The sequence below is a fragment of the Prunus mume genome, linkage group LG1 (genome assembly GCF_029339155.1).
Source record: "Prunus mume cultivar Tortuosa linkage group LG1, ASM2933915v1, whole genome shotgun sequence".
Lineage (NCBI taxonomy): Eukaryota > Viridiplantae > Streptophyta > Magnoliopsida > Rosales > Rosaceae > Prunus > Prunus mume.
Genome location: NC_142698.1, coordinates 24,698,697 through 24,722,280, shown reverse-complemented (window position 1 = coordinate 24,722,280; position 23,584 = coordinate 24,698,697). Strand labels below are relative to the sequence as shown.

Sequence of the window (23,584 nt, the reverse complement as noted above, 5' to 3'; positions counted from 1 at the left end):
GAAGAAAATGCATTGCATGATGAGTTTAATTGATTTAAATTGATTATATAGTGAGCTAACAAAAACTGTGAGTGTAGAAAATATGTAGTAATTAATGAAAGAAGATTAAACACACAAAAACAGATAATACAAAGGCCAAAAAGGCTAGCTAAAGGAACAAATTTCCACAAACACAGAGAAGATTAAACTAAAACCAATATAGTCTAGTATAATAGTCTTCCCATTACAAAATCAAACCAAAATACAATACAAAGCCACCGTCTTCCGCAAAGGTGACTAAGACTGCATCATAATGGCCACAAATGAGGGGATACACCACCACCACACAGGTCAGCATTGTTGCACATAAAGACTCATCGATCTTCCACCAAAAACAAATATTTCCCAAAAATCGGAAACACATTAGCCCTCGAACATTCCTCCAAAAGTCACCTTTTCCATCACATCCTAAATCTACCAATGCACCTAAGAGAATTGAGAGTATTGGTGCAAGCGTCCAAAGCAAGAACCATAGCGAAAGCTCTAAATACAATTCGAGAAATGAGCAACAAATAGATATGGTTGTTGTATCCCAAAGGAGATTCCAAATCCAGAAAAAGCATAAGGCAAAAAGAGGATGAGAAGTTGAGGAAGAAATAAATCTAGTTGAATGGGTTGTTTGGTGGAGAACGAAGGACACAAAATTGGCATGAGACATTTAGTCTTAGCATAGAGCATAAAGCACAAGCATACACCACAGAAGGAGAAGCACCCAACTCTCAAAGAGAGCCTTAGAGGTAATCTATAAAAACCAAAAAAAGGGCTAAGACCCCTTCTGTAAGTCCTCAAAAAAGCCTTGGTATGGCCCATGACCAAAGTTTCTCTCATCTGAGGGGGGGTATTGGAAGAATTTCTCTTGCATAATTTTAAAGGACGTCATTTTATAATATGTCATGCTAAAATGAACTTTTGAATATATCTCATTTTTAAAGCCTTTTAGGACCTGTTTAGTATCCTACTTGGATCCAATTGTATTTTTTTTTGGTCAAAACTTGGAAACAATTGTAAATTCCCAAAACTACAATACCAAAATTTCATGTGTAAATCCCTAAAGTGTATTTGGAAGAACAAAGATCTTGTAACTTTAATTTTGGTATTGCTTTGATAATGAGAAATGAAAGCTCATACACTAAACTTTGACAACCAAAGAGAAGGGATGGGTCTTCCGACTCATACACTAGACTTTGACAACCAAAGAGAGAGGATGGGTCTTCCGACCATAGAGAGTAGGCGATAGAGTTGAAAAAACACCAAACAATACGACTAAAGAGAGATGGAGTAAAGATCCAAAGTTGCTAGAAAGCAAATATCACTACCACAAATCCATAATGTTGAAATAAGCAAAGTTACAGCAAAAGCAGCAACTGGAAGTTGATATTGAAACTTGTCCCACAAACACTCAACCAGAAATTCATTCACATACTACATAAAACACTAACTGCAAAGTTGATATTCAAAGGAAACTACTGCTTGATAGAAATTACATTTCCTCTTCATACTCCCCTTGCTCATCCTCGTATTCCTCCTCATCGGCTGTTGCATCTTGATACTGCTGGTATTCAGAAACCAGATCGTTCATGTTGCTCTCAGCCTCAGTGAACTCCATCTCGTCCATACCTTCACCTGTGTACCAATGCAAGAAAGCCTTCCTCCTAAACATGGCAGTGAATTGCTCACTCACCCTCCTGAACATCTCCTGAATGGATGTCGAGTTCCCAATGAATGTTGATGCCATCTTCAGCCCAGTTGGTGGGATGTCACAAACTGTTGACTTCACATTGTTGGGTATCCACTCAACAAAGTAGGAAGAGTTCTTGTTCTGTACATTCATCATCTGATCATCAACTTCCTTGGTGCTCATCTTACCACGGAACATTGCTGATGCTGTTAGATAACGTCCATGTCGTGGATCAGCAGCACACATCATGTTCTTGGAATCCCACATTTGCTGGGTGAGCTCTGGAACAGTCAAGGCTCTGTACTGCTGAGAACCTCTTGAAGTAAGAGGAGCAAAGCCCACCATGAAAAAGTGAAGACGCGGGAAGGGGATCAAGTTTACGGCAAGTTTGCGCAAGTCAGAGTTGAGCTGTCCAGGGAACCTTAGGCAGCATGTAACTCCAGACATAGTTGCAGATATCAAATGATTCAAATCACCAACTGTAAAACAGCAAAGCAGAGAAGATGATATCAGCTTTTATGCTCCTTTTAGGAAACAAAATGGGCAATATAATGCAAGTTCATAGGGTATTTACTATCACAAGCATGCACAACAGACAACTCATGCTTTCAGAACTCCAACACAGAAAGAAAGATTAGATCATCCATTGCTTGCCAAAACTCATTTTTCATCGGAGACTAAACAACAACTAATTACTTTTAGAACTACCATCAACAGGAATGTATTTTAACCTACAAAATACGCATCATGATCTGCACATACAACAGACAACTAATGCTTCAGAACCCAACAATAAAAACATTCATAGTCGCCTTTGCAGAAAATGAATAGCAGCTAATTACTCTTAGAAGTAAGAGCAATCAATATGACCATATCAAATATTTGACATAACTCAGAATGAAAACACGTTTGTCATTTTTCCTCAAAATTACCGAAGCATGCTTGAACCTTGAATTCATTCTGCAATAAATCATCTATGCCAATGCCATCATGCATAATTTATTCTTCTAACAAAGAGCTAAGTTACATGGATGATCTTGACAGCACTTGACATGTAGATCCAGAGTAAATCAAGGTACATAATCATAAAATAGCATAAGATAACCATCCAAAAAACCGCGAAGATATGAAGAAACTTACAGCTGGGTGTGGTGAGTTTAAGTGTACGGAAGCAGATATCATAGAGGGCTTCATTGTCAAGAACCATACACTCGTCTGCGTTCTCCACAAGCTGATGAACTGACAGAGTAGCATTGTAAGGCTCCACAACAGTATCAGAGACCTTGGGAGATGGGAACACAGAGAAGGTCATCATCATCCGATCTGGGTACTCCTCCCTAATCTTAGAAATCAGAAGCGTTCCCATTCCAGATCCAGTACCACCACCCAACGAATGGCACACCTGAAACCCTGCAACACCAAATCACAAATCACAATTAGGGTTTTACCAAACCAAAATTGAAAACCCCCAATCTAAATAATCTCACTAATTACAGTTAGGGTTTGGTCATTTCAGTGTTCATACATACCTTGCAAACAGTCACAATTCTCCGCCTCTTTGCGAACCACATCTAGAACCGAGTCGATCAACTCTGCACCCTCAGTGTAATGGCCTTTGGCCCAGTTGTTTCCAGCACCCGATTGACCGAAAACGAAGTTATCAGGTCGGAAGATCTGGCCATATGGCCCAGATCTGATGCTGTCCATGGTGCCAGGCTCCAGATCCATGAGCACAGCTCGAGGAACATATCGACCACCACTGGCTTCGTTGTAGTAGACGTTGACTCGCTCGAGCTGAAGCTCAGAGTCGCCATGGTAGCGCCCGGTGGAGTCTATGCCGTGCTCGGCGCAGACCACCTCCCAGAACTTGGCTCCGATCTGGTTACCGCATTGGCCTCCCTGGATGTGAAGAATCTCACGCATTTTCGGTTCTAGGGTTTTGCTGCAGAGAAATATCGAGATCGAGAGGAGAGAGAGAGAGAGAGAGAGGCGCAAAGTTGAAAATGAGGAGGGTAGGAGGAGAGAGTGAGAGGGGGGCCTCTATATAGAGAGAGTGAGCTGTAACCCTATAACGGCTCTTTGCTAATTTTATTTTATTTGTTTTTTTTTGGGTTTTTGATTGGCTGTTTAAGTTAAATATCTTCGCGAGAATCAACGGCTGGATGGATGCCATTTCATTTGATGGTTGTGAAAACGGTTTAAATTTTTTAGAGCCCATACGAAGTTTTTGAATTTAGAATTTGCAGATACAGCTGGATACGATTGGCCCCCACTGGTTTTGTTTTGTTTACGAATGCCGGATCCGGAAGAGTGAAAAGACTGAACTGCCCCCTCACCGATCTGGTGGTTAATGAAATTTAAAAAGCTTCTGCAGCCTCGAGTTCTGTGGCAAAAAGCTTATTCGTGATCTGACACAGTGAGGAGGACTGGCTTTGCGTAAACCCCAGTTTTCCAACTATTATAATTTACACATAACAAATAAAAAATAAAAAATTAGTGTAACACAATATCAGGTGACATGTTAATACGAGATTACGGATATACCTCGTGAAGCTTTAGAATTTAAAAATTCGATATTTAACGATTGTACAATTTAGTTAAATGTGTAACGCTAATTCGAAATGTCATAAAATATCATTGTGGCTTAGAAATTTCTTCATTAAAAACAAATTGAACCATTTTTACTACATATAAATTTTCTCTTAGATTTTGAAAGAAATTAAGGAAGCGAAAAAAATAAAAATAAAAAAATCCTTTCATAAGAAATTTCTGCCTTGCACTTGGACCTCTGAATTACCTCATAAAATGAAAGGATTTTAATTACCTCAATTACCCCGTTGGAGCACAACTTGCTTTTTTTTTTTTTTCCTCTCTTCTCTCTCGGATTACTTACATTTAATTTATATTTCAAGTCATGTGATTTCATTAATAATAATAATAATAATAATAATAAAGAAAAATATAGTCAAGTGGATCCACATGATAATATGACACACCTCGACCAGAGGCTTTACTCTTTTACCCTCAGATAAGAAATGGTATTTTCTTTAAAAGATTAATTAATTAAGGGCATTTTTAGAAAATTTCAAAATTTAACCATAATGACATTGTGCAAGAAAAGGATCCAAATTCAAACACAAGAAACTCGGAGCGCTTTGCTGTGAAAAAGTAGACCTATTTTCTTGGTAGCTTTTTTGCAGAGCTAAAAAAAGTCACGTAGTTACACTAGAGCAAAAATTGACAAGGCAACAAATATATATATATATATATATTACAATAAAGTTAATTTTATTCTTACTTTTAGAGAGGGAATTAATAATACATGTGCTGGAACACAAAACCTATTTTCACTCAAGGCTCTCTCTCTCTCTCTCTCTCATATGGAGATCCCATGACCAAGCAATGTCTTAGAAAATCAAAAACTAAAGCTTTACATCATATTCCTATACAAACATATCAACCCATGATTGTGATAAAATTGCAGATGAAACGAAGCCCTTGAAAAAGCATTAAAGTTTGGGAAGGTAGGGAACAACATCCATAGCTTGACTGAACGAACCTCCTCATCTCTCTCTACACAGCTTGGGGAGACCCACAGACACCCTTCAAGAATAAGCTAGCACTAGCAAAAAACAGTAAGCATCCTACATTGTACGTTATATAAGTAATCAATCAAGCTCTCTGCCTAAGCAATCATCATACTATCTTATCTCACCTAGCTTTCACCATATTACAATTTTTCCGGTTTTTCTTTTTCTCGGATCGGGACCTTATGTGTTATTCTTGTCAGTCATAAGCTACACTTATATTTCCTAGTCCAGCATTACTTAAAACATGAGTGTGACAAAAGCAATAAAATCCAAAAGCTACTTGAGTTCATGTAAAACTTAAGCATCTAGAGCAGGTGCAGGTTCCAAATCGTGTTTTTTTTTCCCGGTTAAATAAATAGTGTATTTTATTCAGTGTAGTTATCATTTAAGTTGCTCAGTTCTGCATTATTCATTGGATTGCATGCAAATTGGCAACGCTTTGGCATACGCCCCTGATCACAAAAGCCCTGGACTATTATAACGAATTTTCTTGGCTTGAAAGCATGATCATCCCTAAAGTTTTCCTATATCAGAACGTACCCAAGTCACCCATAAAAGTTACGGTAATCTTGTTGAATAAAACTAAGATTCCAGTGTACTCAATCGAAAGTGGGAACGAGAAGGAAAAGACCACTTTCTTCTTTAAGTTTGAAGGAAAACAAGAGGAAGGACAAGAGAGAACGGGGTGACTGCAAGTGAGATGAAACATGCATTGTGAATATATGCTTTCTGAAATAAATAAAAGATATTGCTAGTAAATCATAAATTTTTGAGTTCATTATGAAACATGTTCATGATCTTGTCAACATTATCGCACAAATGCAGAAAAATATAAATAAGCTTACTCCATTATGAATTTAAAGCTTGTTAGCGTTGACAGTATCATTCCAATATGTGAAAAAAGGTACCTTATTTCCCTAATTTCATGTGTAATATCCAAATCAAATTCCCATATAACCAGGAAGGTTAAAGAAATCTGTTCACTCTTAGAAGAGGTAAAAACAGTCTTAGTTTGAGTCTAAAACCAACCATACGAAACAGAATTTGCTTATCTAAAATGCAAGAGAAGAAAAGTAACGAAGGCTACTTAGACAAACAAAAATACTCTAACAGGTCTGCAAAATGAATACATTACAAGCATCAAAGAAAGGTTTGAGACTGCAATTGGATATCTTTTGATATGCAGTAGTTGTGGTGATTCCTATGAAGTTCCCCAAAGAAAAAGAAAGAACGAACGAAAGAAAAAATCTTCATGAACAAGAGAAACTCTTTAGTCATATCAGGAGATCTTTTGATGGTGTTAGACAAAAGAAACGCTCAAAGACTTTTTCTTTCTTCTTTTTATGAGAAACAGACTCTTAAGGTTTTCATGGATTAATAATTTAAAAGAGCCGTCAAAGTAATCCCCTTCAAAGTCCAAGATATATATATATATATATATATATTTTTTTTATATTTTATTTACAATTATGGGAAAAAAAAAAAAAAAACATAAGACTGCAAGTTTTTCTGATATGTAAGAAATTTAAAACAGTTCCAAGATGCATCACCCAAGTGTTAAAAACAAAAGAATGAAATTAATCCACGAAATGCAACGGAAAAATTAAAAACAGCCATCAGCTTGTCATTATGCAATATGCTAGATAAGTCTTGAGCCCAACCACTAACAATTCCAGTACACATACAATAATTTAAGCCCATGGCTTCTTAGAGCTAGTATCTAAAGATGAAAGGCAATCAAATTTACAACCCTCCTAAGTTTCCTAAGGTTATCCTAGCCCTTCAAAGGATCTACCGTTTGTATACACAATAGTAAATATGTAGAAACAGATAGAACCCCCAAGATATCAGCATGACAATGAAATCAACACTAACAAGCAAATTTTGCCTCAAAATAAAATCTGTACATTGAACACAATCTTACCACATCAAAAACAGACGACAGAGTAAACCTCTCTGCTAAACTTTCAGCCCTTACGTAGTCTGCTTCGCCGAAAAAAGACAGGTCGAATTGAAAAGATCTATTATAGAAAAGAGAAATTCCACCAAAAATAAAAATCAACTACAAAATCGACCTTAGAAGCTAAAAATAATAAAGAATCAATAGTCAATTCAGTAAAAAGAGAAATAGCAATAAAGATAAAAGAAATTGAACTCGTGAAATTTCTCATAAAAGCCTTTCCATATGTAAAAATAATGAGACAAGATCAACCTCCAGCTACTAGGTAAACAAACAGAAACTTGTTATAATGATTCAGGAGCATCTGCGGGAGCATTTGGTTTAGGTGGTTTCAGTTTTATGCTTATCTTTTATTTGTCTTGTTTGATTTTTATGTGTTATGTTGTTTGTAGCTTATAGTATTTCTCCTAGTCTCTTTTTAATAGTCAGGCAATAGTCATGTGAGTAAGTATTTTTGGAGGCTAAGATTGACTAGTTATTGAAGTAATCAAGGGCTAGGATGCTAGGGTTGTAACCTAGTATATATACCCTATTTAGAGGCCTTTTATGCAGTCTTTTGTCCCACAAAATCAGAATGTAGTCTCACTTTGGTATCTTTGCCCTATAACTAATTTATCAACATTCCAACTATGATCCTATTTCTTTCTTTCTCTGTTTCTTATTGATTTAAAAATCTCGTAGCTTTCTATCTCTTGTTTTGACCATTATTTAGTGCTTAATATCCCTTCTCTAGCGTGGTTTTGTACTGCTACACCAAACAGACAGCAGCTTCTGCTTCTGCCCTACACCAAATAGCATTCCTCTTGTCCAACATCAATGTATCCTATGCTGACAGCATCAGCCATATCCGATAGTACTAGACCAGTAAAAGTAACAAGCAACTGCAGAATATACAGCTTAATTGTGTTCGACAGATTGTTCAATTGCTTAGGTTGACCAATTTCCAACCAATATGGCCAGCAAAGCAAATATTTGTCTCATAGCCTAGTTTATCAGCAAAACAATATCCTTCAAATAAATGCTGATTCACAAGCCACAAAATAAAGATAATATATAATAGATAGTAGGTCTGTAGTCCAACAAACAACAGCATGAAGCTATCTGTGCTAACTACTAAAAAAAGAAAAATAAAAAATAAAGCCTCTAAGATATACGATCATAGTCTCAAAATACCTAATTCCTTAGGCTCTCTCACTTTTTTCTTAGGAGTCACTTGAATTTTCCTTGTATAACCTACATAGTAAAGTACACTATAGTCATTGCTTTCTATAGGCCTATACACCCCAAATATTGAGTTTTTAAATCTACTACAGTACTAGAGATTAAGAATTATTTGTCAGTAAGTTTGATCAATTTAGAGAAACTCCTTATATCTTTGCAAACATCATTTTAGCACCTCCAACTAAGCTACAATTGAGAACAATTGGGGTGAAATGTTAGTAAAAAAATTAATAACTACTCTGCTTAACATGGTCAGTTCAATTTCTACCAATTAAGTACCAAGGACGAGGTTGATTAATTAATATCATACTACAAACAGAAGTGCCTCTGCTCATAATAAAAAAGAAGAAACAATTCAGACAGCATCATAGATACTTCCAAAACTTGAAATCAGGTATTGTTGCCAACTCTAATGACAATAATGTAAAATTACAAAGTTATATACAATAAAGGAAAATACTTATATTAGAGAGCTTTAATGTTCAAGGTAATGTCCATGTTTTGAGAGCTGTGTAGCAATGAGATCCTTTCTAACAAAAAATACACATCTGAACTACAGAACACGATAAAAATGACAAAGCCATCACTAGACCACCATCGGATTCTTTATTATCACAATAATTCTAACAGATCTGTAACACAATACAGGATTTTGTTGATTCATTCCGGATTCTATCATCTCCTGTTGTACCATACTTTAATATTCCAGGATCCACTCATTCTGAAAATTCATCACATCAAGTTTTCCTGGCTAATAATCTTGTAAAATTCCAACTTTTTCATCATACCGAGTACAACGAACAAAACATGAACGAACTTGAAATATAAGAATTGGAAGGGTAAAGATACATTCAAGAATGCTATAAACCAAATGCCATCTCAGCTCCAAATGCAAAAGAAGTGATAGCAGTATACCACTTTTGAATTTAAGATGATGATAATGTCAACAGAAAACAATCCTAGTGAGAATAGAAAACTTGAGAGTCAAAAACCAACAAACTTAACTGCCATTGAACTCCAGTTCCAAATACCATCTCCATTAACATGGCAGCAACCTGAAATGACAAAACTAGCATGAACCACCCCGAATGTAGAAAAAAGAGGCATGGAAGGGTGCATCACCTATATTGCTAACGCAATAATACCAAAGAAACAATTGGACGCCAAGTGAAATGCAACCAAAGAGATCCACATTGCAGCACACCATCATCAATCAATGCTTTTCTCCCCGGCCATCAATACTGGAATTTTTGACTTGTTTGCATCCTCTAATAAGGACTGATCACTAGAGGTTCTACAAAAAGAAGCAAAACAAAATTTAAAAAAACATGCACACAACCAGACTTCTAAACCATAAATGGAAAAGAAAAATAGATAAAAGAAAATAATCAAATATGAAGTCAAGCAGTAACTATGATATGCACGGAGAACTTACAGTTTCTGCTTTTTGGCGTTCTGCTTAATGCTTCGTACCATATCCATAGCCATCTTCTGGTGCTCCCTTGTTTGTGAATGCAAGTCCAAGCCTTCAACTGTTTCACAATCAACTTTACAGATCCGACACCACCCCATACTAGCTGGCTTCCTTTTCCTTGAGTGATCAAAAGACTCCAGATCTCCCTGAAGATATCCATACCATCAAAAAGTTGAACTTAAAAAACAAATAAAATTAAAGTATCCCAATAGGAGCTCTACTTACTAGCATCACTTCACACACATAATGCTAATGACTGAAGCAAATACTTAACTGTATAAGTTCCATCATTTGGAAATCTCTGAAGTGAAAAGCTGCTTCGAAATCCAGGCTCACCAAGGCGAGGATGACTGGGCCTGTTGCCTCGAAATGACTCAAAGTTCCCGGGCCCAGCCATGTCTCCCATGCGTGAATGACGAGAACCAAAACCCAGAGGTTCTCGCAAGTTGTGACCTAAATGATCTCCCCTCCGAAGATGACCAGGGTGACCATCTTGACCAATAAAATCATTCCTTCTAAGATCAACCATTCGCAGATTACCAGGACCCTCAAACTCTCCCCTACGAAAATGACCGGGCAAACTAGAAAACCTACCCTCATGGAATTGATTTCCAAGTGGATCACCAAATCGATGAAACTCCCTGCCATCAAAATCATCAGGGCCAAAGCCTCTAAACCCATGAGGTGGGAGGCCAGTGTAATCTCTAAGTGGGCTTCGAGGAGCCAAACCATCCACAAGACGCCGTCCAACAAAATCTGGATGACCATGAGTAGGCTCCATTCTCCCAAAATCTCCTGCGTCATTCCCATGCACTGAACCACCAAGACGATAGGGAGACAGGAACCTTGATGGAGCAGTGCCAGCTGCAGGATCTGTATGCGGACCACTATCATACTTGAAGCCATGAGGTGCCCTATCAAATGGCCTTGACGAGTAATTCCCAAATTTTGCAACAGGCTCAGAATCCAGATATGAAGGCCTAGGGAATTGCTTCAGATCATCTTCAAACTCTACTCGGTCAATAACATGATGTGTCGGATCCACTGGAAAGGGATTCAACCGCTCGCCTGGAAAAGCCTTAAACCTTTCATCCCTCGGCCCATGAGTTGATGAGGAATCAAGGCCTGGAGTTCCATTCATCCTCAACATATTTGGGTGGATACCAGATGGCTGTCCAATTGGTGCTGCTCTTGACATCATGCCACCTTGAGAATCAAAAGCACTAGCGGGTGGAAATGGTAAATGACCTTCGTTATAAGGCCCATGCGGAGTAACAGATTGCAGTTCGATGCTTCCTTGAGGACCATGCTGACTTGCCCTGCCAGATGATGCTCCAAAGCCCAGGTTGCCACCATGTGGCTGGAAATGCTCAGATGAATGAAAAGGCTGTCCAGGAACATGTGCAGGCCCTGGAGGCCTTAGATGATGCCCAGGCCCCTGTGTATGATGAGGAGGTCCTGGAGGCACTTGTAACAAAAGAGGTGCGCCAGGTCTTTGCGGGATTGTAGTAGGTCCATGATGAGGCAGATGCTTTCCTTGATCAGATATTGGAGCTGAAGTAGATACAGCTTGATATCCCTCATCAGTGCCAATAAAAGGCTGCGGATTGCCACTAGCATCCTTCTGCAACATCCGACCCTGTTCTTCACGAAGTTGAGCTTCTTCAGATGGGATTTCTTTAAGCTCTCTCTGTTTCACGTCACTGCTGGAAACATCTTTTGCACCCTCAGCTACAACTTCACCCAATTTACCGTTACTTGAATGGTCTAGAGTACCATCCACACCCTCTTCCTTCAACATTGATTTACTTACAGACTCTCCATTTTCAAGTGCATGTATATCTGGAATCTCCTTGGAAGATGTATCTCCCTGATTAGTTTTATCTTCACCAGTAGGTTTATTCTCATTATCAATGGACTTAATATCCATCTCAGATTTCGCAGTTTTAACCTCCGCATCAGCTACCACACCAGATGCTGTACCCACATCATGTACAACCTTTTTAGCATTTTGCTGAGCCGATAACCCAGATTCTTGCTCAGCTTGCCTCTCAGACGTAGTTGGTCCCGAGTTTGCTCCAGACTGCACTAGGTTGTTTGTGCTGACCATACTGTTCTGATTTGTAGATGGAAGGTTTGCAGCAGGATGCATTGGCCTCATGTAAACACCTCCAGCAGTTTGTGCATAGGTCTGAGATTGTACTCCATGAATTGGCATCATAGGCCTTCCGCCAAGATTAGACTGGGTATGTTGAATGCCCTGAGACAATGCAACGTTCTGCTGAGACTGTGTAGAAGCATGAATATGTTGAGGGAACAAATGAGATTGACCCTGGGGCGTAGCTGTGTAGGTGGTTGCTGTTGTACAAAAGGCTGGTGGTGGAAATATTGCTGAGGAGTCGGTTGTTGAACTGCCTGCATATGAGGGCGCTGATGGACAGTATTCCCAGGTGGGTGACCATAAGAGTGAACAGGCTGCTGTTGTGCAGGATTCATGTTTTGGATTTGACCAGGAGAAGGCAACAAAGCTGGCTGCTGCTGGTTTGGAATTGTTGTATGAGATGGGGGTGGCCGCATAAGTGGGGGTTGTTGAGGGAACTGACTCTGTATTTGAACGGGAGTTTGTGACTGGGAGTGAGGTATTCCATGAGATTGCACGTGCATAGAACGTTGTTGTGGGGCTCCTGACTGCACTGGTTGGTGAAGGTGAGGTTGAGGGTACAAGTGATTGCCAGTCACTGCATGAGATGATGGATGTTGTGTCTGAGGCTGGATGGTAGCATTCATCGGCTGAGAAGGGTGAAGTTGGGGATTGGGCTGGGGATGTTGTTGAAGCTGTGCCTGTTGCTGAGGTTGTGAATGAGGTTGGGGTTGAGAAATGGGATGCTGTTGCAGGAGAAGCTGGGACTGGGTATGTTGCTGAATTTGGGCTTGCTGATTATGAGGCATTTGCACATGTTGAGGATGTGGCTGTGAATGGGTTGGAGCTTGGAAATATGGTAGGGGTTGAGGATGTGGCTGCCCATGAGCTGCCGGGTAAGTCTGCACTGCAGGGTGAAGTTGCTGCTGTTGGTTAACTTGTGCCTGATTTTGAGTTTGAGCAGCAACAGGAGCCTGCACATGTGGGGGCTGAATTTGGGGTTGGGGTGGGGGTTGCGCTTGAGCTTGAGCTTGAGCTTGAGCTTGAGATTGGGATAATTGAGGCTGTAGTGGAGGTTGAGTTTGGGGCTGCGATTGCAAGTATGTCTGAGATTGATGCTGGACTGTCCCATATGGTGGATGAGACTGCAAATGCTGCTGCTGTGATTGTGGAACTGCTGGCTGTTGATAGGGATAGTAGTTCTGATATTGTTGTTGATATGGATCATACCCAGGGTACTGCTGGTAGTACTGTTGATATTGTTGCTGATGTTGGTACCACTGTTCAGCAGTTTGCACAGCAGCTTGAACAACAGCTTGAGAACTTGAGTTTGCTTTCTGATTAGGATCAGGTCCAGGTGCTGTGACACTTGTAGTTTGAGAAACCTGGGCCTGAGATGTTGCTATTCCTGACTGAGTGGCAGCCTGGGTCTGATCAGCAGTAGCTGATGTGCCAGAAGCTGAAGTATCCAAAGCACCCTCAGCCTGCTGCGCTTGAGGCTGCACACCCTGTCATTGACAGATAACAATAAAATCAATTCCAGATAGTAACTTCTCATCTTGTAAAAAGAAAACTAAAATACTCACCGGGCAATTTTGTGCATGCTCCTGCACTTGACGATGCACAATTTGGATTCCACACCTGTTACATACTACAGGAGAATTGCCAAAGGCACATCCAGAACAATGAGATGTACACTCAGATAAAGGTCCCTGCCATGTGCATCCACTCCTGTGATAGAGGCAATGAACTGCTATTTTTCCTATGGTTTCAGCAAGGGACTTATTTGATTCAATAAGTGGCTGCATTGATTAGTTACAGTAAAGTTGTATCAATAAGCAGACAGTAAAGATCAGATATATTGGTTACGACCAAGGTTGTATAGGGAAGGACCTTGGCATCTGCTTCTGTCACTAAGTAGCCATCATATGGGCAAGCTCGGGTAGAGCTCACTACGTATGTCAAACAGGGCTTGCAGTATAAATGAGTGCACTGTGACTGCAATGCTTCATTTGGGTAGACAAGCAAACGACAAACTGGACAAAAGTACTCTCCGGCAAGAGATTGGATATTCAATATGCACTCATTATCAAATCCCATGCCGTCTTGCAAGCTCAGCTTCAAGTCCTAGTGCATGAATTTTATCAACTGAATGAGTGAAAAAATTGTGAGCCCCTTTTTTTAGCATAAAGAAATAAACTTTCTTCCATAAACATTTATGACACATTGGCTTCATTGCAAAACATCTTACTTTTCATCGAAGTAACAGGTAAAGGGCCTCGTTCAGTTCAAAATCATACAAACAATCCTCAGAAGAAGAAAATGAGCCAACGCAAAAACGCAATTACCCATTTTCACAAACCAAACAAGAAAGCAGGGAGGCACACAATGATATGCAAGTGAATATTCAGACATCCAAATTCAGTGCGTACCCAATCACTCCATTAAGCATTTAGTAATAATCAGCAAAATGGCATCGAAAAGAAGAACCCAAACTGTCCTATGCGTACCAAAAAATCCAGACCGAAAAAGATCAATCAAAATCCGTGTTTTTGTGCGTTTTCAGATTTAGATGAGTGCGGTTTCGACTTTCATAAACCTGAAGTCATTGAATTTAAGTATCGTACATTTAAATTTTTTTTATAAACATAGAACTTTCCTTCCCAATTCCCCAATTCCCACACTTTCTCAGCAGCCAAAGATTACACTAGGTATACCAAAACAGCATAATTTTGGTACCTTGAAATTTCTCTAATGTCCGTCAATTCGATTCAAGACCCTAAACCCTAGCCCAGTTAAACCTGTCAAAACAGAAAAGATAAAATAAATCTTAAGGTTTTCATGAACGAAATGGTTGTGCGTGAAGAGTGTAGAGTAGAAAGTAGTAGTTACGGTTGGCGCCGATTGCTCGAGAAACGCAAAGAGTCTCTCGGCACAAGAGCGAGAGAGAGATGCTAAACGCGAACTGAAAACACAAGACGCAAAGCAACAACGGTGCCAACAAGTGTATGTTGTGTTTATGTTATATGTTTTTTTATTCTTCTTTTGTTCTCTGATTTTCTACCGAAGGTGAATGATACGACGCCGTTGGTGATGATGCTTTTTTTTTTTTTTGAGGAATTTACCATCCTAGAGTAAAACTGTAAAAATGTAAAAATGTGCTTCTAATTGGTACCGGCATAATTTTATGCGAATGAAGCTAATGGTTTTGTTATGCATAAGCAGGGGAGGATTTTGTTTCGTTACTCTTTTAGTTTCCTAACCATTCCTCTTGGCCTTGGGTTTGCCTTAAAACATTTGCACAATAGCTCTTTGAAAGGATGCATTGACCATTTGCATGAGAGCGATCAGGATCTTGATGAGCAAGCTTTATCACGGTTTTTGTTACGAGAACCGTCTATTAGGATTTAGGGATGGCCCTGTGGCCTCATATTTTTATGCAAGTTACAGGACAGAACCATATAAGCTCATACTTTTACTGACAGTTTGATTATAAGGCCTATTCTCCTTTGTTCGCTCTCTCTGTTGTTATGAATGAATTGAAGATGTCTTTCTCTGGCCTTGAGGAGCAGGCTGTGCATGTTGGCAACGAGGATGTTAGTGTTTTCTAAATGCACTTGTTTGTACAGGTGATTAAGCCAAAATAAAAATTCGTTCAATTATTAATCTTCTGTTTTGTTACTCGCTGCAGGCTCTAGATCTTTTCGTGACCTCTTTTCTTTCTGACTCTGATCTCACCAGTGTCTTCCTTTAGCAGCCAAAGAAAGAACAATTGATAGCTACTTCTTGTTTGATCGCCCCAAACAACAATTTGTCTACTGGTGCTCATGTTTTCAACAAATACATCCTCCTCTGTTTTTCACAAAAAAGCTGTTTGCCTTTAGAGTTGAGCAGTAGAAAGTTTTTGGTACAAATAAAACAACTAGATCATTTCAAAAGCAATGGCCTTCCGACGATAGCTTTTAAAAACAGCCTCTATTGTTCTTGATCTGTCATCCTATAGAAACCAGTTAGAGGAGAGTAAAAAAGAAACGCAGCCACCGAAAGACTCACAGCCTGCGGTACAAAACAGAAAAACATCAACAACTAAAAGAGGGGAAAACAAGGTCACAATATATACAAAACAATGCCACCTTCTACTGTTCAACTTCAACCCATCATAGTTGGACACCCCAAGTAGAAGTTCAGGTCTATGGAGAGTCAAATACAAACAATTTCAAAGACATTACAAATCTAAAATAAATCCAGAGTTCAAACAGTAAATCAGAAATTGCAAATCAAATATATAACTCACCTCCACCTTGCCAAGATTCATTACACTTCAATGTCAGTGACAGGTACACTCAATTGGTCACAACGGAGAGGCCAAAGATTGGCAATAACAGTCTTACGATCAGGCTATCAGTTACCATGTACATTGCCGGAGCTCTTAAGAATCCTCCAACACAATCATGATTTGGGGGTCTACAAAAACTGGTTTCTCTGATATATTAGAGTGGGAAGTGGCTCCCTCAATTCCTAAGGATGGTTAGCATAGCTAAAACCAAGGGCTAGCTTGGGACTAAGTAGAATTGTTTTGTGGGAAGTTGACATCAAGTATTGGCCATCAATATCTTCTACACTCTTGTACAAGTTATCAATGCATCCTGTCCAAGAAGAACCATCGCCTGTCTGCTTCAGTATAAACCCAAGTGGAACAATAAGGAAACTGAAGAAAAAAAATTACAAAATCCTCCCCTGCTTCAGCATAGCAAACCTTCTTGGTTGACTAGCTAACTATAAGTGTAAAAGAAATGTTTGGATCACCACGCATGGTGTATTCTGCCACTTGAGAAATTATAGATATTCGCTGATCACAAAATTCGTTGATCAATTGTGCTTCTGGTTTAGGCTTGAGCAGCATATCAGTAAAGGGTGTCTTGGGGACTAATGAGCACATAAGCAAGTTCACAACCTAGTAAAAGATAGAGATCAGAAACCAGTGTTGCAGTCCAAGAAAGGTTAGCATATACTAATATGTCATCACTAGAATAACCTCATCAACGCCTACATTGAAGGTCCTCTCCTCAGTAGCTTTTGGATCCACGACTCCAAGCTTGGAAAGAAAGGAGAGTAAGTATAAGTCTGTCTTGCCGGTCTACAATCACCCCACCAACCCGACCACGATTTGCTGAAACATTGATCCCCTGATCCATCAGATCACCACAATGGCAACAACTAACACTTGCATAATTACTAAAACTTTTCGTACAGAGGAGGCAACATGGATTATTGAAGAATTAAAGTGTGGTCTCACAATCATCAAATTCAATTTAAGCCTACTTAAAAAGGATTCAGCTGCATTGTGGGGGCACAGCAGCATGGCACAACACTCTTCAGTTAGCAAAATCTGTTCATCAATATCATGGACACTTCAATATAAATTGTTCATGCAACCGACTCCCATTGGAAGTGAATAACTACCGGAAAGCCTAACAATTTTTCCCATAGGCATTGTCAATAGACTAAGGAGAACATCAATGAAATAATTATCTGACTCTATGAAGATAACTCTGCTACCATCCTATCAGAACCAAGAGACCAAGCTACAATTTAAAATATACCAAGCAGAATGCCCACAAATCAGTCAAAACAGCTCAACACTACAAAGTAATTAATTTTAACAAAACAAAGGTACTCAGAGAAAACAGTTTGGATCACAACTTAAAAATATTAAAACAAAAAAGAATGGGTGGAGGGCAACTTACCTGACGATAGTTCAAGCTAGACTACCTCAAAACAAACCCAAATACAAAATCCTAATACCAAGAAAAGTCGCACTTGAAGAATTCAAGTGTTCATATGCCATCTCATCTGAACAAGAAAAAATTCGACACTTTCAAAACTTCGCCACCCTATGAACTTGGAAAGCTAAATATTTTTACTGTTACGATTTCAACATTACCGAGGGGAAGCTGAAAACTTAGTGAAAAGATATAATGAAAAAAATCTTTCCATTAGAAGTTTAATTTGTCATATAGGTTATTTGAATCATCTTTCGTCATTCATAAAAAGAGTTTCAGACAAAAAAATATTTTTCAAGTTTAATTTGTTGTACAGAGAAAAATTTAAAACATATAACAAAACCATAATTTCATAAAGAACTTGAAAAGACGTAGATATTTCCACCACATATACATATAAGTAGGAACAAATTCCAACAAAAGCAGGTGAATAAGTGTACAAAGTAGACACGACGATACACACTTACTCGGGGAAAGAGATGGTCAGCTGCAATAAGTAAGGTACAACTGTACAGAAAAATATAAGAGCAAGAGAGTGATGTTTGTAGAGTTCGTGAACAACTAATATAATGATCAGCTAGCTAACCAATAGTTTCTCGCCAAGTGACAGCAGACCCATACTATTCTTTTGCATTGTCCGAAACACATTTGCTTGATGATCATGGTCAGCCGCCGAGGAGTGGTCCTCTTACTGGATTTCGGCGTTGTTGAAGCAGTGGCAGCCTCTTTCTTGGTTCTTTGAGCTTGCCAGTGACTCAGACAGGTGGAGGCTCATTCAAGGCAATCTGGTGTGGCAGATTGGGAAATTGAGCAAAGCCTTGGAGCCATGTATGCGTTGGGCGGCTCTATCATAAGCCAAAGCCGCTTCCTCAGAGGTCTCATAGCACCCAAGCCACACTCTGTTTCTGGATACCTTCTTAGCTGGGTCCCGAATCTCAGCCGTGAACTTCCCCAACCGCCTCTGCCTCACCCCTCTATAATGCCTCCCTCTCGCCACCCCCGACTTTCGTGCCTTATTTTGATCAGCTGCATTCAACATTGAATGACTTACAGACTCTCCATTTTCAAGTGCATGTATATCTGGAATCTCCTTGGAAGATGTATCACCATGATTAGTTTTATCTTCACCAGTAGGTTTAACCTCATTATCAATGGACTTCATATCCATCTCAGATTTCACAGTTTTAACCTCGGCATCACCTACCACAGCAGATGCTGTACCCACATCATGTGTAACATTTTCAACAATTTGCTGAGCTGATGACTCAGATTCTTGCTCAGCATGCCTCTCAGATGTGGTTGGTCTCCAGTTCGCTCCAGATTGCACTAGGTTGTTTGTTCTGACCATATTGCTCTGATTTGTAGATGGAAGATTTACAGCAGGATGCACTGGCCTCATGTGAAGACCTCCAGCAGTTTGTACAGAGGTCTGAGATTGTACTCCATGAATTGGCATCATAGGCCTTCTGCTTCCGCCAAGATTAGACTGGCTAAGTTCAATGCCCTGAGACAATGCAATGTTCCGCTGAGACTGTGTAGAGGCATGAACATGCAGAGGGAATGAATGAGATTGACCCCGGGGATGTAACTGTGTAGGTGGTTGCTGTTGTACATAGGGCTGATGGTGGAGATATTGATGAGGAATAGATCGTTGAACTGCATGCATAAGAGGGCGCTGTTGAACAGTATTCCCAGGTTGCTGAGCATAAGAGTGAACCGGCTGCTGTTGTGCAGGATTAATGTTTCGGATTTGACCAGGAGAAGGCAACAAAGCTGGCTGCTGCTGGTTTGGAATATGAGATGGGGGCAGCCGCATGACTGGGGGTTGTTGAGGGGACTGACTCTGTATTTGAACAGGAGTTTGTGACTGAGAGTGAGGTACACCATGAGATTGCATGTCCATAGTACGTTGTTGTGGGGCGCCTGACCGCACTGGTTGGTGAAGGCGAGGTTGAGGGTACAAGTGATTACCAGTCACTGCATGAGATGATGGATGTTGTGTCTGAGGCTGGACGGTAGTATTCATGGGCTGAGAAGGGTGAAGTTGGGGATGGGGCTGGGGATGCCGTTGAAGCTGTGGCTGAGGTTGTGAATGAGGTTGGGGTTGAGAAATGGGATGGTGTTGCGGGTGAATCTTGGAGTGGGTATGTTGCTGAATTTGGGCCTGCTGATTATGAGGCATTTGCGCATGCTGAGGATGTGGTTGTGAATGGGATGGAGCTTGGAAATATTGAGGTTGAGGGAGTGGCTGCCTACGAGCAGCTGGATAAGTCTGCACTGCAGGGTGAAGTTGCTGCTGTTTGTTCACTTGTGCCTGATTTTGAGTTTGAGAGGCAACAGGAACCTGCACATGCGGGGGCTGAATTTGGGGTTGGGGTTGAGCTTGAGATTGAGATAGTTGGGCCCGTAGTGAAGGTTGAGTTTGGGGCTGAGATTGCAAGTATGCCCGAGGTTGATTCTGTACTGTCCCGTATGTTGGATGAGATTGCAAATGCCGCTGCTGTGATTGTTGAACTGCTGCCTGTTGATAGGTAAAGTAGTTCTTAAGGTAGTACTGTTGATATTGTTGCTGATGTTGGTACCACTGTTCAGCAGTTTGCACAGCAGCTTCAACGACAGCTTGAGAACTAGAGTTTGCTTTCTGATCTGGATCGGATCCAGGTGGAGTGACACTTGTAATTTGAAAAACCTGGGCCTGAGACTTCGCTACTCCTGACTGAGTGGCAGCCTGGGTCTGATCAGCAGTGGCTGATGTGCCAGAAGCTGAAGTGTCCAAAGCACCATCAGCCTGCTGCGCTTGAGGCTGCACACCCTGTCATTAAAAGATAACCACAAAATCATTTCTAAATTCTAGATAGTAACTTTTCATCTTGTAAGAAAAAAAAAACTAAAATACTCACAGGGCAATTTTGTGCATGCTCCTGCACCTGACGATGCACAATTTGGATTCCACACCTGTTGCATACTACAGGAGAATTGCCAAAGGCACATCCAGAGCTCCCTGCCATGTGCATCCACTCCTGTGATAGAGGCAATGAACTGCTACTTTTCCTATGGTTTCAGGGCGGGTCTTATTCCGTTCGACAAGTGGCTGCATTGATTAGTTACAGTAAAGTTGTATCCATAAGCAGATAATAAAGATCAAAGATATTTGTTACGACCAAGGTTGTATAAGGAAGGACCTTGGCATCGGCTTCTGTCACTAAGTAGCTGTCATATGGGAACTGTCAGGTAGGGCTCACAACGTATGTCAAACATGGCTTCTAGTATAGATGAGTGCACTGTCACTGCAATGCTTCATCGGGTAGACAAACAGACTACAAACCAGACAAAAGTACTCTCCGGCAAGAGATTGGATATTCAATACGCACTCATTATCAAATCCCATGCCGCTCTACAAGCTCAGCTTCAGGTCCTGGTGCATAAATTTTATCAACCTGATTGAGAACAGAAATTGTGAGGCCCTTTGTGAACATAAAGAAACAAACTATCTTCCGTCAACATTTATGACATATTGGCCTCAAAGCAACACCTCGTCTTTTTTTTCCTCAAGCAACAGGTAAAGGGCCTTACTCAGGTCAAAATCATACAACAAATCCTCATGCAAATCTAATGACCCAACGCATAGAAGCAATTACCCACTTTTACAAACAAAACAAGAAAGCAGGAAGGCGCACAGCGATATGCAAGTGAATAGTCAGACATGCAAATCACTGCATTAGGCATTTAGTAATAATCAGCAAAATGGTAAAGAAAAACCCAAACTTACGCGTACCAAAACACCGGACCGAAAAAGATCAATCAAAATCCGTGTTTTTGTACGGTTGCCACTTTCATAAGCCTGAAGTTATTAAATTTAAGATTCGTATATATATAAATAAAAAATAAACATTAAACATTAAACATTAAACTTTCCTTCCCAAATCCCCAATTCCCACACTTTCTCAGCAGCCAAACATTACAATAGGTAAACCAAAAAAGATATGATTTTGGTACCAGGAAAATTCCCTATTATCCGTCAATTCGATTCAAGACCCTAAACCCTATCCCAATTCGCACATTTTCTCAGCACACTAGGGTTTTCATGAACGAAATCGTTTTGCGTGAAGTGTGTAGAGTAAAAAGTAGTAGTTACAGTTGGCGCGGATTGCTCCAGAAACGCAAAGAGTCTCTCCGCACAAAAGATAGAGAGAGAGAGAGAGAGAGAGAGAGAGAGATGCTAAATGCGAACGAAAACAGAAGACGCAGAGCAACAACGGTGCTTAGCAAGTGTATGTTACAGTATGCACATGAGTGCTTGTTGCTTTTCTTTTTATTTTTTTCGTGTTTTGTTCTCTGATTTTCCGCCGAAAGTGAATGATACCGAAAAATGATTGACGTGGGAAATGTTACTCCTTTTTTTTGGGTGAAATTTTTGTTGAGACCACCGATCTACAGGTAAAATACTCTTGTCCCTGAGTCTGACGAGCTATGGATCCGTCGAGCTTCTATTGGTACCAAGAAAGCATGAAAACCCCAATTTACCCTTTTGGAAAAAATAAAACACAACCATGCCTTTCTAGCACTTTCTGTTCCAATACAAATTTTGAGCTTGCTTATGTGCAAACTTGAGTCAGACACCTTCTGACAGAAACTGTGCTAAAGGATGAACCATAACAAAAATTGATCAATGAAAATTTTAATGAAGAAATATGTATCGAACCACGAATGGAAGGAGACGGAGTGAATGAGGAAAGAAGCATTTATGTGAAGCTAATGGTTTGCAAATGAAAGAAGATGGTTTGTTATGCAGATGCAGGGGAGGGTTTTGTTAGTTTACTCTTTAGTTTCCTAACCATTCCTCTTGGGTTTGCTTTAAAACGTTCTTTGTCAGGTTTTTTATTTGCTTATCTGCTCATTAGTATACCTCTGACTGATATTCTTCTGAAGAATAAATCCGTATTGTATTTGACCAACGTCGTTCGTGACCAAAAGATCAATGTAAATTCCCGTTTGGTTGGTGACACCAGGAACAAGGATGAAGCAAACATATCTTCCAAGCTTATAGTTAGCAAATCTACGGATGTGGTTTGTTATGCAGAAGCTGGAGAAGATTATGTGAATTTACTTTTTAGTTTCCTAATTGTTCCAATCAGGTTCATTTAGAAAGAAATGATGCAGATGGCAGTGCTCGAGGATTCTTGAAACGACGGGCAATGTTCATGGTAGAGGACAGTCTCATTGTGAGACCAGTATCTCCAATCCTTGGTGTGTCTGTTCTGAACCAACTGAGTGTTCCTCTCAATGTTATTGAGGTGCAAGTGGTGAATGTGGGGCAAGCAAAGAGGTGAGTTATTTCATTTTGTGACTTGTGGTTTTTCTAGTATGTTGTTAAAACAATTGTTTCTTAATCTCAAATTTTGTTTAGACACACACACATAATATCCTGGTCATGTATTGTGAAATTGTTTTCTGTATTCATGTTTGTGATGTTTTAATTGTCTTTGCACTGCAGGCATTTCGTCTTTTGGTTGCTTCTTTTGTTACCGACTCTGCTCTAACCGGTGTTTTCCTGAGGTAGCCAAAGCAAGAACAATGAGGATCAGGATACATGGCTTGGTTTACCTAAATTTCTACTGGCTGATATGATGTCCCTGCTAAATCCAGCTTGTAAAATGGCCAAAGTTATGTTTTTAATTTGAATCCATTCTGAGGAAGCT

General features: G+C 39.9%; 3 protein-coding genes and 1 pseudogene across 6 annotated transcripts; all 4 read right to left on the bottom strand.

Moving 5' to 3' along the window:
- Window positions 1–1,331: 1,331 nt before the first annotated feature.
- Window positions 1,332–3,811, bottom strand: LOC103320199 (tubulin beta-1 chain). Its single transcript, XM_008221843.3, has 3 exons — window positions 3,247–3,811; window positions 2,858–3,127; window positions 1,332–2,196 (listed from the first exon to the last, which is right to left on the bottom strand). Exons 1-3 carry the CDS (start codon window positions 3,638–3,640, stop codon window positions 1,520–1,522), a joined length of 1,341 nt encoding a protein of 446 aa, XP_008220065.1. The 5' UTR covers window positions 3,641–3,811; the 3' UTR covers window positions 1,332–1,519.
- A 1,171-nt stretch (window positions 3,812–4,982) lies between these two features.
- LOC103320208 (uncharacterized) lies at window positions 4,983–15,150 on the bottom strand. The gene is given in 10 exon segments (XM_089044876.1): window positions 4,983–7,328; window positions 9,494–9,739; window positions 9,742–9,782; window positions 9,924–10,108; window positions 10,237–12,302; window positions 12,305–13,610; window positions 13,689–13,904; window positions 13,996–14,250; window positions 14,842–14,903; window positions 14,995–15,150. Coding segments are annotated over 7 exon segments (4,059 nt in total). The 5' UTR covers window positions 14,203–14,250; window positions 14,842–14,903; window positions 14,995–15,150; the 3' UTR covers window positions 4,983–7,328; window positions 9,494–9,701.
- Window positions 15,151–15,864: 714 nt separating this feature from the next.
- LOC148921392 (uncharacterized) lies at window positions 15,865–17,297 on the bottom strand (annotated as a pseudogene). Its single transcript, XR_016125336.1, has 3 exons — window positions 17,138–17,297; window positions 16,397–17,056; window positions 15,865–16,158 (listed from the first exon to the last, which is right to left on the bottom strand). The product of XR_016125336.1 is annotated as an uncharacterized LOC148921392 (transcript).
- LOC103320219 (uncharacterized) lies at window positions 15,865–22,292 on the bottom strand. Of its 3 annotated transcripts, none has more exons than XR_016123753.1 (4): window positions 18,472–20,697; window positions 17,153–17,272; window positions 16,397–17,056; window positions 15,865–16,158 (listed from the first exon to the last, which is right to left on the bottom strand). XR_016123753.1 is itself a non-coding variant. In XM_089044880.1 (4 exons), the coding sequence occupies exons 3-4, from the start codon at window positions 20,897–20,899 to the stop codon at window positions 18,661–18,663; spliced, it is 2,151 nt and encodes a 716-aa protein (XP_088901006.1). In that variant the 5' UTR covers window positions 20,900–20,976; window positions 21,068–21,322; window positions 21,882–22,292; the 3' UTR covers window positions 18,220–18,660. The 3 variants fall into 3 exon arrangements, 2 of the variants coding, with proteins under 2 accessions (XP_088901006.1, XP_088901008.1); XM_089044880.1 differs by lacking the exons at window positions 15,865–16,158; window positions 16,397–17,056; window positions 17,153–17,272 and adding exons at window positions 20,786–20,976; window positions 21,068–21,322; window positions 21,882–22,292 and having other exon boundaries at window positions 18,220–20,697; XM_089044882.1 differs by lacking the exons at window positions 15,865–16,158; window positions 16,397–17,056; window positions 17,153–17,272 and adding exons at window positions 20,786–20,976; window positions 21,068–21,322; window positions 22,021–22,292 and having other exon boundaries at window positions 18,220–20,697.
- Window positions 22,293–23,584: the final 1,292 nt, after the last annotated feature.

Bases quoted from the DNA above. Each gene is read 5' to 3' on its own strand.
- LOC103320199 (XM_008221843.3), bottom strand. From the start codon at position 3,640: ATGCGTGAGATTCTTCACATCCAGGGAGGCCAATGCGGTAACCAGATC. The intron at 3,128-3,246 runs GTATGTATGAAC...TTGGTGTTGCAG, and splicing joins GAATTGTGACTGTTTGCAAG to GGTTTCAGGTGTGCCATTCG. The intron at 2,197-2,857 runs GTAAGTTTCTTC...GCTGTTTTACAG, and splicing joins TAAACTCACCACACCCAGCT to TTGGTGATTTGAATCATTTG.
- LOC103320219 (XM_089044880.1), bottom strand. From the start codon at position 20,899: ATGCACATGGCAGGGAGCTCTGGATGTGCCTTTGGCAATTCTCCTGTA. The intron at 20,698-20,785 runs GTGAGTATTTTA...TTTTAATGACAG, and splicing joins AGCATGCACAAAATTGCCCT to GGTGTGCAGCCTCAAGCGCA.